The sequence below is a fragment of the Bufo bufo genome, chromosome 9 (assembly GCF_905171765.1).
Source record: "Bufo bufo chromosome 9, aBufBuf1.1, whole genome shotgun sequence".
NCBI lineage: Eukaryota > Metazoa > Chordata > Amphibia > Anura > Bufonidae > Bufo > Bufo bufo.
In genome coordinates, this window is record NC_053397.1 from 105,110,129 (window position 1) to 105,123,763 (window position 13,635).

Here is a 13,635-nt window from a genome sequence, read left to right on the forward strand (position 1 = left end):
ATACTTACCTGCTCCCCACTTCCCTGTTCGGGGTCTGTGGCTCCTGGGCAGTCTTTATCGAGCTTACTGTTTTTACTGTTTCCACCTGGCTCTTTGTGGGGACTAGAAGTCCAGTGAAGACACTTCATAAGGGGATGAGCCTCCCTAGCTTCACCACCGATGCTAGGGAGGCTGGTCCCTGTCCCGCCTGCCATTGGCGCCGCTCTGTTTGCCTGCTGTGGCCCCCATTAAATTCTCCCGCCCTGTATGTTAATTTTTGCATCGGTACAGGGAGGAGGAGACTGCCCTGTTTCTCAATGGGCGTCTCCTTCTTCCTGGCTGTGAGCTGTCCGATCACAACAGAGAGCGTCACAAGGAGAAAAAAGAACTCTCCTTCTCCCTGGCTGTGACGTTCTCCGCTGTGATTGGACAGCGCTATAGCCAGGGAGAAGGAGACGCCCATTAAGAAACAGGGCAGTCTCCTCCTTCCTGTACTGATGCTATTCATTAGCATACCGCATGCAGGGGGGCACAGCGGGCGAACAGAGCGGTGCCTAGAAAAAATAGTAAGCGCTATTAGATCTCCGCTGTATGCCCTACATACCCCGATACTTAGTTTATAAAGTCTGGACCCATGAAAGGTCCTCTTTTTTTTTTTTTTAAAGTTAAACGTCTCAATTCACATTTGCAACAAGCCACAGTAACCATAGTTAAATCGATATATGCGTAGACAGTTATGTGGTGGAAACATAGAAAGTGCTGTGTGTATAAGGAAGAGTCCTGCATCTAATAAGATCTTTGATGCTGTCAGGCTTTATTGCTGAGGTTTGTATTTCTGTAGAGTAAAGGGCAATAAACTGCACTTCTATTGGAAACTATTGCGATCTGATGTTCCTCTTTGCCTTCACAGGTGCTGAACAGAACTCAGGAATTTGAAGATGCTGTTAGAAAAGTAATAAATGATGTCAACTTGGACAATGACATTGTGGTTTCTGTGTTTGAGACAAACATTCGAGTTTTGGGGTACGTGTGCATAATTATTATTTTTTTCAACAATTCTTTTCAGTGTTTTCACTGAATTCTATGACAATAAAGTGTTTATAATCATTTAGGCAATACACTACATCGGGGTCCAGCATTTTGAATAAAAACAATCCAGAAATGTATAGTAACAGTAAGGGCTGTTTCACACTAGCGAGTCCATTGTGGGAATCGCGCTCCACATGTGAGTTTGATCCTCCGTTCTAGACCTGCAGGAGCAAACGGCATTATACTGATTTATAATGCTATGTGCCTCTGCTTGACCTTACTGCTACAGGGTCATACTGACATAAAGCTGTCACTATGATTATTCATCAGCAACGTCAAACAGAGGCACAGAGCGTTATAAATCAGTATAATGCCCTGTACTCCTGCAAGTTCAGAACAGAGGATCAAAGTCACATATGGAGCGCGATTCCCGCAATTGGCTTGCTCGTGTGAAAACAGCCTTAAACCTCTGACTAACGGCTCAGCTGCAGCACATGCCATTATCCGCGGCATTGGAGGGGTTAAGTGTCTATGTTCATAGTTATCTCACGAGCACTGCCTGCAGATGGCAGCTGTGTAACACAGCAGAAAACCGCCAACGATAACCCAGAGCAAACACCTGAGCAGATACCATGTTTAAACTCCTGACACTGGGGTTAAAGAAAACCTGTCACCACAAAAGGCAGTGGAATCAGCAGGCAGAAGGAGTTGAGCAAATTATAAAGTTTTATATTTAGTAAATATCCAGGAGGACTTCCAGGGTGTGTTCCAAAAGTGGGATAAGGAAAGACACTATTTACCACTGAGAAACCTGCCCTCAAAAACCTGGCCTGTGCATGCAGGAGTGTTTTAGAATCTACCACTCATCCATGGAATATTAATTTCATCCTTGATGTACCCTGTAATTTTACCACCTTATATCTCTGATTTAGTCCGCATAGCTTAAATGTCCGCTTTTCACCAACCACTACATATTCATTTCTGTGAAACACCTGTTAGGTCAAAAGTGCCCTTTCCAGCCCTTAAAATGCTCGTACGGGGGTCCACTTTCCAAAATGGGGTCACTTATTGGGGTTTTTAATTTCTGGGGACCTCAGGAATTTTTTAAATGCGACATGGCACCTAAAATTCATGTCTGTTTATTCAGGCCTGCAAAATCCATATTTTTGCAGTTTGCCTCTAGAGCCCTGCCATGCGCCCATACAGCAGGCTAAAAGCACATATGGGGTGTTTGCAAAAAGGGGAGAAAATGGGGAACACATACTGGGGTGCATTTTCGCCTTTAAGCCCTTGTGAAAGTGAAAAATTGGTGTCTGCTAATAATTTTTCATTTTTACAAATGTGTGCTTTGAAATCCTTTCACAAGTGTTTCTGCCTTTTGTGAGACACCTGTTTGCTGAAAAGTACTATTTCCACCACTTAAAATGGGGTCACTTGTTGGGGTTTTTCATTTCTGGGGACCTCAGGAATTTATTTAGCTAAAATCCATGTCTGTTTATTCAGGCCTGCAAAAAACATATTTAACTGTTTGACTCTAGAGCCCCGCCATGCGCCCATACATTATTTTTTGAGCACATATGTGGTGTTGGCGTATTTGGGGGGAAATGGGGAACAAAATGTGGGGTACATTTTGTCCCGTTACCCCTTGTGAAAGTGAAAATTGTGGGTGTAAAGCAAATTTCAAAGTTTTCAGTTTCTCTACTTCTGTAATACATAGTAATACCCCCAAAAATTGTCATGACTTTACATTCCCCATATGTCTACTTTATGTTTGAATTATTTTGGGAATGATATTTTATTTTTTGGGGATGTTACAAGGCCTAGAAGTTTAGAAGCAAATCTTGAAATTTTTCAGAAATTTACAAAAACCCAATTTTTAGGGACCACTACAGGTCTGAAGTCACTTTGCGAGGCTTACATAATAGAAACCGCCCAAAAATGACCCCTAACTAACTTTTCCCTTCTATCCCTGCCTAACGGTGCCTCTCCCTCACTGACCCTAACCTACCTGGAGGGTGATGGGTGCCGATGGGGGGATCGCAGGAGCCTGGTGAAGACGGTGCTGGACGGTGCAGGTGCTGAAACAGGAATAGGAGGGGAGAGAGGAGCGCTGGAAATTTGAATCTTGCGCCTCTCCCCCCGCACCAATCAGCACCCCGGATAGCCGCAATCACACCACCGATCAGTCTTTTTCCGGTTAATCGGGTCACCAGAGACCCGAATGGACTGAAAACGCAGCAAACCGCAGGTCTGAATTGACCTGCCGTTTTCTGCGATCGCCGATACAGGGGGGAACCCGGCGTTGTGACAGGATGCCCGCTGAATGATTTCAGCGGGCATCCTGTTCCGATTAACCCGCGCCGCAATCGCGTTTTAAACTCATGACGTACCGGTACGTCATGTGTCCTTAAGGACTCGGGAAACATGCCGTACCAGTACGTCATGTGTCCGTAAGGGGTTGTCCAAGTAACTTTTTTGTTCCTTGTATTTTTCTAACTAAGCAAATGTAAGGCGGTTTCAGTTCACTCCCTCTGCAGTGGCCTGTTCTCCTAGTTAGGGTCACATGACCTGTGATGTCAGCTTCTCAACCTGCTCTGACGACGTGCTATGCACAAGCCGGAGGGAGCAGGTCTGCCTCTGTGCACACAACCTCACTATGAAGGCTGTGCTGGTTGGAGTGATAAGCCACGTCCCCTGCACTAACCCCTTCTGCCATAAGCAGCACAGACTCTGGGTCGGGTGCTTTTCCTTAGGTACTCTTCTCCAGGCAGTGAAGAGACTACACCCTGCAAACACAGAGCTGACAAAGACCGGTGGTGTTCTCTGTACTCTCCTGTGTGTATCGTCAATGGCATTGTACTGTACTCCTGGGACTTGTAGTGCCACACATACAGCATGAGTATCCTAGCAGTCAGACTGAAGGCAGGCAGAGCAGAGGGAGGGGAAAAGTGGCATTCGGGAGAAAAAACCTCGGAGATTGTTGTTACATGCCCCCACAGCTCTGCAACTGCATGTCATCAAAGAGCCAGATCAGAACTAGGTAAATGAGAAAATAGAATTCTTTTACCTAAATATTGCTTAACTTACGGTATGTATATATTGCTGACCATCAGATTCATGGTGCTTTAAATTTTACATAACTCTGACAACCCCTTTAAGTTACAAAATGACAGTACTGTTTCGCTATGATGGATTTGTGTTTGCGTCGTTGAGCTGAACGGCATGCAGTCGTATGGAATGATGGTATTTACCGTCCCTTTCCTCTTTCCCAGGGGACTGCTTGGGGGACACTCAGTTGCTATCATGCTAAAAGAAAATGGCGAACGGATGTTATGGTACAATGACGAGCTGTTACATATGGCTAAAGAGCTTGGCTACAAACTTCTTCCAGCTTTCAACACTACAAGTGGCCTTCCTTATCCCAGAGTAAGTTAGTGTATAATTGTTCCATCCGGTTAATCTGACACTGTGTGAATCTGATATTCCTCATGGGTAGGTCTTGTTTTTTTAAATATCTGACCAGTGGTAGCACGCCAGGTGTAACTGTTCTCTGTGGGCATCATGGCAGGACTGGACATAAATTGTAAATAATCTAACACGTATATATCTGTGTAAGCCTCATCCGGTGACATCTATTCAGATCATAGGAACACAAGGACCCCATGGCAAGAGCCCCTCTTCAGACCTTGAGTCTATAACTTCAAGTACATTTATGTTAACATAGAAGTTAGATTCCTTCACCGGAGACACATGTAAGGGCTCTTTCACACCTGCGTTCTTGTCTTCCGGCATAGAGTTCCGTCGTCGGGGCTCTATGCCGGAAGAATCCTGATCAGGATTATCCCCATGCATTCTGAATGGAGTGAAATCCGTTCAGGATGCATCAGGATGTCTTCAGTTCAGAACCGGAACGTTTTTTGGCCGGAGAAAATACCGCTGCATGCTGCGCTTTTTGCTCCGGCCAAAAATCCAGAACACTTGCCGCAATGCCGGATCCGGAATTAATGCCCATTGAAAGGCATTGATCCGGATCCGGCCTTAAGCTAAACGTCGTTTTGGCGCATTGCCGGAGCCGACATTTAGCTTTTTCTGAATGGTTACCATGGCTGCCGGGACGCTAAAGTCCTGGCAGCCATGGTAAAGTGTAGCGGGGAGCAGCATACTTACCGTCCGTGCGGCTCCTGGGGCGCTCCAGAGTGATGTCAGGGCGCCCCAAGCGCATGGATCGTGTGATCGCATTGGACACGTCATCCATGCGCATGGGGCGCTCTGACGTCATTCTGGAGCGCCCCGGCAGCCGCACAGACTAAGTATACCGCTCCCCGCTCCTACTATGGCAACCAGGACTTTAATAGCGTCCTGGCTGCCATAGTAACACTGAACGCATTTTGAAGACGGTTCCGTCTTCAAATGCTTTCAGTACACTTGCGTTTTTCCGGATCCGGAGTGTAATTCCGGCAAGTGGAGTACATGCCGGATCCGGACAACGCAAGTGTGAAAGAGCCCTTAGGCTACTTTCACACTAGCGTTTTTCTTTTCCGGCGCTGAGTTCCGTCCTAAGGGCTCAAATCCGGAAAAGAACTGATCAGTTTTATCCCCATGCATTCTGAATGGAGAGTAATCTGTTCAGGATGCATCAGGATGTCTTCAGTTCAGTCTTTTTGACTGATCAGGCTTTTCAGAAAACCGTAGCATGTTGTATTTTTACCTCCGGCCAAAAATCCGGAACACTTTGACTGATCCGGCCTTTTTCCAATTGACTTGCATTAACGCCGGATCCGGCGCCGTGTGTTCCGTCAAACCAGATCCAGCTTTTGCATGTTAAACCCGAAAAATGTGAAAAAAAAAAGTTAAAGTCCATAAATGGCGGATCTGTTTTTTCCAATGCATTTTTTCATTGTGATCAAAATCCTGATCAGGATTCAAATGTAATCCGTTTTCACACGTTTTTCCGGATCCGGCGGGCAGTTCTGGTGTTGGAATTGAACGCCGGATTCAAACAACGCTAGTGTGAAAGTAGCCTAAGGCTCGATTCACATGAGGTGTATTTTCCATTTTTGCTCCATATAGAAAAAAAAAAAGAATGGGCACATCGGCTCTGACACGTGCGCCCAATGGACCCCATTGACTATAATGGGTTGGGGTGTGATTTATGCAGAGCAAAAGTGGGATATTTGTTGGTTGAGTTCACATTTTTTTTTTTTTTTATATGGCAGTAACACTGTAAATAAAGTCAAATGCTATAATAAAATGATAATATTTTTCTAATGTATTCTTTGTTGTTAAGGTCAATCTGAAGTTTGGAGTCAGAAGGCCTGAGGCTCGTACAGGTACGGAGACTGACACATGTACAGCCTGTGCTGGGACCCTCATCCTAGAGTTTGCTGCACTCAGCCGTTTTACTGGAATATCCATATTTGAGGTTTGTTTGTGCTGAATTAGTTTCCTTGCTCCTCCTACCTAGTCAGACGGCCACTCCTGGAGTTTTACCTGCTCTTCTACTAGAATAGATTCTCTCATAGCTAAGCTGAAACACAGGCTAAACTAAGAATAAAATGCGGTGTCTGATAATGCTGTCATAGAGGTGAGACCCCTTTAGTATGAGTAGTTTCCTACAGTTTTTTTCCCCCCATCACATGCTTTGAGTGTGGCTTTTTTAAGACATTTCCTTATAGATTTTCCTGTAGGAAAAAACTTTCTATTACTAAAAATGCCACCCCAAAAAGCACTTCTAAACAAACACTAAATTTCATGTCATATATACAAAGTAGTGTGGCAGCAGAAGGGGGTTGTCTAAAATATGTGCTTTATTTTTTTTATTTGCAGGGACGGTGTTATAATAAAACCATTTTTTTCCTACCATCCTGAACCCCCCCCCCTGTTCCAGCATCACTGCTCCTGACATCAGAGGTGACTTTGTCCTGACTGGAGAGGTGACATGCCCATATGCCACACATGACCTTTATAGCCAGACACTGACCTCAGCTATTAGTACTGCTGAGGCAAGTGATTGGCTGCAGCAGTCACGTGCTGTGTGCAAGTAATGTTTTAGCTGCAGCAGTGATGAGGAGAGGAGTGGCGGTGCTGAACTGAAGGGGTTTGGGATGGTAAGTGTAAATTATTTTTTTTTATAATTTATTATTATGATTATTTTATAAGAAATAAAAACCCGGACAACCCCTTTAAAGGGGACCTGTCACCATGAAAAATGCAATGTAAGCTACAGACGACATGTTGTGGAGCAGGAGAAGCTGAACAGATTGATGCGTTTTGACATCAAGTCTTAGGTTATGACTAAGACTTGATGTCAAAACGCGTCAACCTGTTATGGCTCATGTTCCTGTACTTTTAATGTATACCGAATAAAACTTGGCTTTAACAGCGGACGGCCGTGCTGAAGGATTTTCCTTTTTCTCATTGCAAGTTTCCTGGTCCGGGAGCTCTGTGCACTTCTCTTGCTAGCATTGGGTGAGCTGATAACATTTTTTGAGCTCAACAGATTGATATATAGTTTTATGGGAAAATATTCAGTATGACCCGCATTTCATTCATCTAAATTCCTGTTCATTCTGGGCTTTGAAGTCAGGGAGGCGGTCCGATCAGTGATTGACAGCTATCTCTGTATACACAGTGGCTGTCAGTCACCGATAGGACCACCTCCTTGACCAAAGCCCAGAAAGAGCAGGAATTTAACTATATAAAATATACGTTTTACTGAATCTTTACCCATAAAACTATATATCGTTCTGCTCTATTACAGGTTACCTTCAGCTTAGACACCATGTTCCACAGGACAGGTTCCCTTTACTTGTACGTCCAGGGATACCCTCCTGCCCAGTCTGACATTGCTCTTGTATAGACACAGCTGCACACTAGGCGGTACACTTTCTGAAGCAACTGAGCATTACCTGAAACCTGCTGGGGCTGAATTACTATTGACAGTGTGTGAAGAACTGTCGTATATGCTTTGCACTACGTTTATCAAGTGTCTTAGACGCTGTTCTAACCGATTTATGCCTCACCTGACAAGTGGCATGGCTTTTTTTCCTGTGAGTGTTATTATAGACATTTTCTATTTGAATCTATCTGAGCCCATAGTGACACCTAGTGATCATTAACCTTGCTGTACAGAGAGCCGGCCGGGGATGCGGTGTGAGATCCCCATGACAACTAATCACGCCCCAGTACCACGTCACTTCCGCCTAACAGCGGAGCACAGTGAGGCCGCCCTATCCTAGAGGCGGCACCTCGCTGTGTACGTCTCCGCCTAGAAGCTGACAGGTAACCATGCGGGGGGGAGTTACCAGTGCGCAGCGCCCACAGTGACTGATTGGTCAACCAGACAATGGGTGGAGCGGGACGCACTTAAAACAGAGGCAACAGCACTATCAAATCGCCACTGCCGCATGATCAAATCAGGTGCATAGCCACTGCTTCCAGCGACTGGACATCCTTTCTCCCTGAAGAGCCAAGTTCCTACCTGGCGAAAGGCGTCTGAGGATGACACAGGACAATCTATAATAGGGAGGTAAGAGCATAGGGATCTACAGTACAGGCCCGAGGTTCCTGAGGCTGGGGGTCGTCCTTTTAAAGACGAGTGCCCCGACTACAGCCTTTGAGGCATTCACACTGACTAGTCTAGGTCAAGTAGGGCAAGCACGTAGGGAGAGTTAGCAGCCTGAGTAGGCTCCTCCCCTTTACATTTAATACGCCCCCTACACAGGAACGCCACCAGGCCCAGTTCTATCCACTTGGACCCTATCCTCCATCCCTAAAATAGCGCAGGAGTTCACTTTACTCCATTGTCTCATTTTATTTTAAATTGTAGAAATAAAAGTTAATTCTTAACCTAAATATAATAAGGCACACTCTGTACAGAATATACACCATTTTGAGACTACTGAGAGTATTTAATAGTGGGTCTACTGAACTTAGACACCAACTATAAACGTATGATATAGCTTTTTGGAAATGGGGCATAATTCATTGTGCCTACCTGCACCAAAAAATGTGCCAAAAGTCAGTCAGAAATAATAAGAACAATCCTTTTGTTAGTTATGACCATATGCACATTACAGTCAACAGATTTGTAAATGACCGTGAGGAGTCATTTCAGAGGTGTTTGCCTGAGATGTCAGGACAGAAGTGTGATATCTGGCCTCCTGAATACCATGTTGTGTGTGTGTGTGTGTGTGTGTGTGTGTATATATGTATATATATGTGTGTGTGTGTGTGTGTGTGTGTGTATATATATATATATATATATATATATATATATATTGTGTGATTTTGTTGTCAGCACATTCAACTATGTAAAGAACAAAGTATTTCAGAAGAATATTTAATTAATTCAGATCTAGGATGTGTTATTTTTGTGTTCCCTTTATTTTTTTGAGCAGTGTGTGTATATAATTCTCTCTCTCTCTATATATATATATATATATATATATATATATATATATATATATATATAATATATATATATATATATATATATATATATATATATATATATAGAATTATATACACACTGCTCAAAAAAATAAAGGGAACACAAAAATAACACATCCTAGATCTGAATTAATTAAATATTCTTCTGAAATACTTTGTTCTTTACATAGTTGAATGTGCTGACAACAAAATCACACAAAAATAAAAAAATGGAAATCAAATTTTTCAACCCATGGAGGTCTGGATTTGGAGTCACACTCAAAATTAAAGTGGAAAAACACACTACAGGCTGATCCAACTTTGATGTAATGTCCTTAATACAAGTCAAAATGAGGGTCAGTAGTGTGTGTGTGGCCTCCACGTGCCTGTATGACCTCCCTACAACGCCTGTGCATGCTCCTGATGAGGTGGCGGACGGTCTCCTGAGGGATCTCCTCCCAGACCTGGGCTAAAGCATTTGCCAACTCCTGGACAGTCTGTGGTGCAACGTGCTGGTGAGCACATGGAGGGCTGTGCGGCCCTCCAAAAAAATGCCACCCCACACCATTACTGACCCAATGCCAAACTGGTCATGCTGGAGGATGTTGCAGGCAGCAGAACGTTCTCCACGGCGTCTCAAGACTCTGTCACGTCTGTCACATGTGCTCAGTGGGAACCTGCTTTCATCTGTGAAGAGCACAGGGCGCCAGTGGCGAATTTGCCAATCTTGGTGTTCTCTGGCAAATGCCAAACGTCCTGCACGGTGTTGGGCTGTAAGCACACACCCCCACCTGTGGACGTCGGGCCCTCATATCACCCTCATGGAGTCTGTTTCTGACCGTTTGAGCAGACACATGCACATTTGTGGCCTGCTGGAGGTCATTTTGCAGGGCTCTGGCAGTGCTCCTCCTGTTCCTCTTTGTACAAAGGCGGAGGTAGCGGTCCTGCTGCTGGGTTGTTGCCCTCCTACGGCCTCCTCCACGTCTCCTGATGTACTGGCTTGTCTCCTGGTAGCACCTCCATGCTCTGGACACTACGCTGACAGACATAGCAAACCTTCTTGCCGCAGCTCGCATTGATGTGCCATCCTGGATAAGCTGCACTACCTGAGCCACTTGTGTGGGTTGTAGACTCCGTCTCATGCTACCACTAGAGCACCGCCAGCATTCAAAAGTGACCAAAACATCAGCCAGGAAGCATAGGAACTGAGAAGTGGTCTGTGATCACCACTTGCAGAACCACTCCTTTATTGGGGGTGTCTTGCTAATTGCCTATAATTTCCACCTGTTGTTTATCCCATTTGCACAACAGCATATTCTGTGAAATTTCATTTTTAAAAAAAAATAAATTCCTACACACATCTGCTGAAAATGAATATTTTTATTGTTAATGTGTAGTTTTTTTTTGTAAATCTTTATTTTTTATTTATACTTAATATTTTGGTGTTTATTTTTTACTAACTTTTAACCCCCTTAGGGACTAGAACCCTTGTCCTATTCACCCTGATAGAGCTCTATCAGGGTGAATAGGATCTCACACTGTCCCTGCCGCTCTGTGCTTTGTGCACACAGCAGCATGGAGCTTACCATGGCAGCCAGGGCTTCAATAGCGTCCTGGCTGCCATGGTAACTGATCGGAGCCCCAGGCTTACACTGCTGGGGCTCCGATCGGAGGAGGAGGGGACCCTGTGGCCACTGCCACCAATGATTTAAACTGTGGTGCTTGGGTGGGGGGCGCACTGCGCCACCAATGTTTTTAATACGGGGGTGGCTTGAGGGGGGGCCACACTGCGCCACCAATGAACATAAATCTCTCATTTATTCATATACAGGAGGCTGGAGCTGGCTGCAGAATCACATAGCCGGCTCCCGACCTCTTTGTGCGGTAGCTGCGATCCGCGGCACCTAAGGGGTTAACTACCGCAGATCGCAGCTACTGCTCATAGAGGTCGGGAGCCGGCTATGTGATTCTGCAGCCAGCTCCCGCTTCCTGTTCAATTTGAATGAATGAGTAAGTCAACATCATTGGTGGAGCAGTGGCCACAGCCCCTCCCCTCCTCTTGTTTTCTCTCCTCTCATTGGCGGCAGCGGCATCAGCATCACAGGGGGAGGGAGACACTGCTTCCTTCTCCCCTGTGCTGCTGAGGGAACACAGAGACCATACATTATCGGAATATCGGCAAAATAGATGTCAATACCGATAACTGTCAAAATCCTGAATATCGGCCGATAATCGGTCGATCCCTAATATATAAGTTAATATTTTTTTATTATTAACTTATTTAGGCATTAAGAGTTCACAATTCAGTTATTTGATCAGTTATTTCCATCAGTTATTGTGAGCCAAAACCAGTAGTGAAGACTACACAGAGATAAGGTATAATGGAAAGATCTGCACCTGTTCTGTGTTTTTGACCCGCACCTAGTTTTGGCTCACAATAACTGATGGAAATAACTGACCAAATAACTGAAGTGTGAACTCAGCCTTAGTTATTTTTTATATAAACACGCCCAGAGTGCCGAAACTTAGAAGAAGTGAATTATGATGATTCCCTTACTGGATGAGTGCTGCGCTCCCCAGTCTAATTTAGTTGTCGGCGTGATCTTAGTCCGGTTTCAATCACCGTCTACAGGGGTTGCACCTGCACACAAGGCTGCCTGACTGCGCAAACGTAACCTGTGAAAACCTGTGAAAATTATGGGTTGAAGCTAGGCTGGGGTCACGTACCCAATACATACAGCCCATGAACCTGGAAGTGCCCGCAACGGGATTAGACCGGGGAGCGCACCCAGTATACATCATCATCATAAGTCATAAGTCTGGCCACAGATAACTCCTTTACAGTATAAGATTTATGCACTGCTGTATGGATTATTTCTTCTTCACATATTAGGAGTTTTACAGCACGAAATGGCATGTGACTTTCTTTATTTTACACCAGGAACATGCACGAAAGGCCCTAGATTTTATCTGGGAGAAGAGGCAGCGCAGTAGTAACTTGGTGGGTGTAACAATCAATATTCACACAGGAGACTGGGTGCGGAAAGGTAAATATGAAATACACTATTCTCCAGATAAAACACCATCTAAAGGTCAAGTGAATTTTCTTCTTTACCCTGTATTAGTAAAGACAATCCTAATAAGTTCAATATATGAGGATAGCCTAAAATAACAAGAAGAAAATGAGTGTTATTATTACAGTGCATTTGAATTCCAGTGAATGTTTCTCTTTTTTTGATGTTTTTTATTTTTTTGCGTCTATCTCTGCTTTTCTTCTTTTGGTGGTTGAACAAATTGGTGTATGAAAAATGAATTAGTAGAAAAAGTCCACATAGGGCACTATGATGATTATTAGTTTTGTATGCTTAGTGACTGTCCTGAGGATGTGAGGCTAGGTAAGGACTTTTTTCCTTTTATGTTTTATGTTTATGTTTTATTTATATGGGGGAACATAGTAATAATTATTTTGGTCGTATAGTTTATTTTGTTCCGGGCTCATGCACATAAACGTGTGCCACGCAAATTGCCTCCGTGTGGCCGGCACTGAAAGGTGCAGACTAATTGAACTTGAATGTGCTTACAATCCGTCCGTGCCGCAAAGAAATAGAACATGTTTCGTGCCTCCACTCCGTATATTCCGGTTTGCAGTCCCATTGAAATGACTAGTTCCACATCTGTAATACGGCATGCAAATGGCCGGTGTCCATGTATTGCAGACCTGCTCTTTGCGGGCTGGAGTACAGGCACAGCCAGCACACTTTCATGTGCGTGAGCCCTAAGACTGTCCACATGACAATTTTGTCCCGTATTTAAAGTACACACATAACGTATATGTTAAATTTTTTTGCCATACAGTGGCATCTGTCATCATAGGGTTCAAGTATAAAAAAAAACTGTTAACCACCTTTTTGAAACTTTGAATATTGAAGATCACTTATGTTTTTAGCAAGACTTTGAATACCTGCTGAACACCTGTAAAATTCATTCTTATTACCTATGAAGTGTTATTACTATTCATTTACTATTCTTTTCTTTTCATTTTTTTATTCTTAGAGGCTATATCAGTCCGTTATTCACTGTTTATTGAACGTAGGGTATATACTACACTAATACTAACTTAAATCTATTAATAGCTGATTAACTAATACACTGTTACAACCCGTGACTATCAGAAGTATACCATAGAATATAGTTGTA

At 44.0% G+C, this 13,635-nt stretch overlaps 1 protein-coding gene across 1 annotated transcript in view; it reads left to right on the forward strand.

Moving 5' to 3' along the window:
- EDEM3 (ER degradation enhancing alpha-mannosidase like protein 3) overlaps positions 1 to 13,635 on the forward strand; it is a 151,789-nt gene that overhangs the window by 66,722 nt on the left and 71,432 nt on the right. Inside the window, exons 5-8 of the mRNA XM_040408660.1 lie at positions 890 to 1,002; positions 4,281 to 4,434; positions 6,296 to 6,430; positions 12,380 to 12,485. Coding sequence (XP_040264594.1) covers positions 890 to 1,002; positions 4,281 to 4,434; positions 6,296 to 6,430; positions 12,380 to 12,485 — 508 coding nt within the window. The remainder of the gene's footprint in view (positions 1 to 889; positions 1,003 to 4,280; positions 4,435 to 6,295; positions 6,431 to 12,379; positions 12,486 to 13,635) is intronic.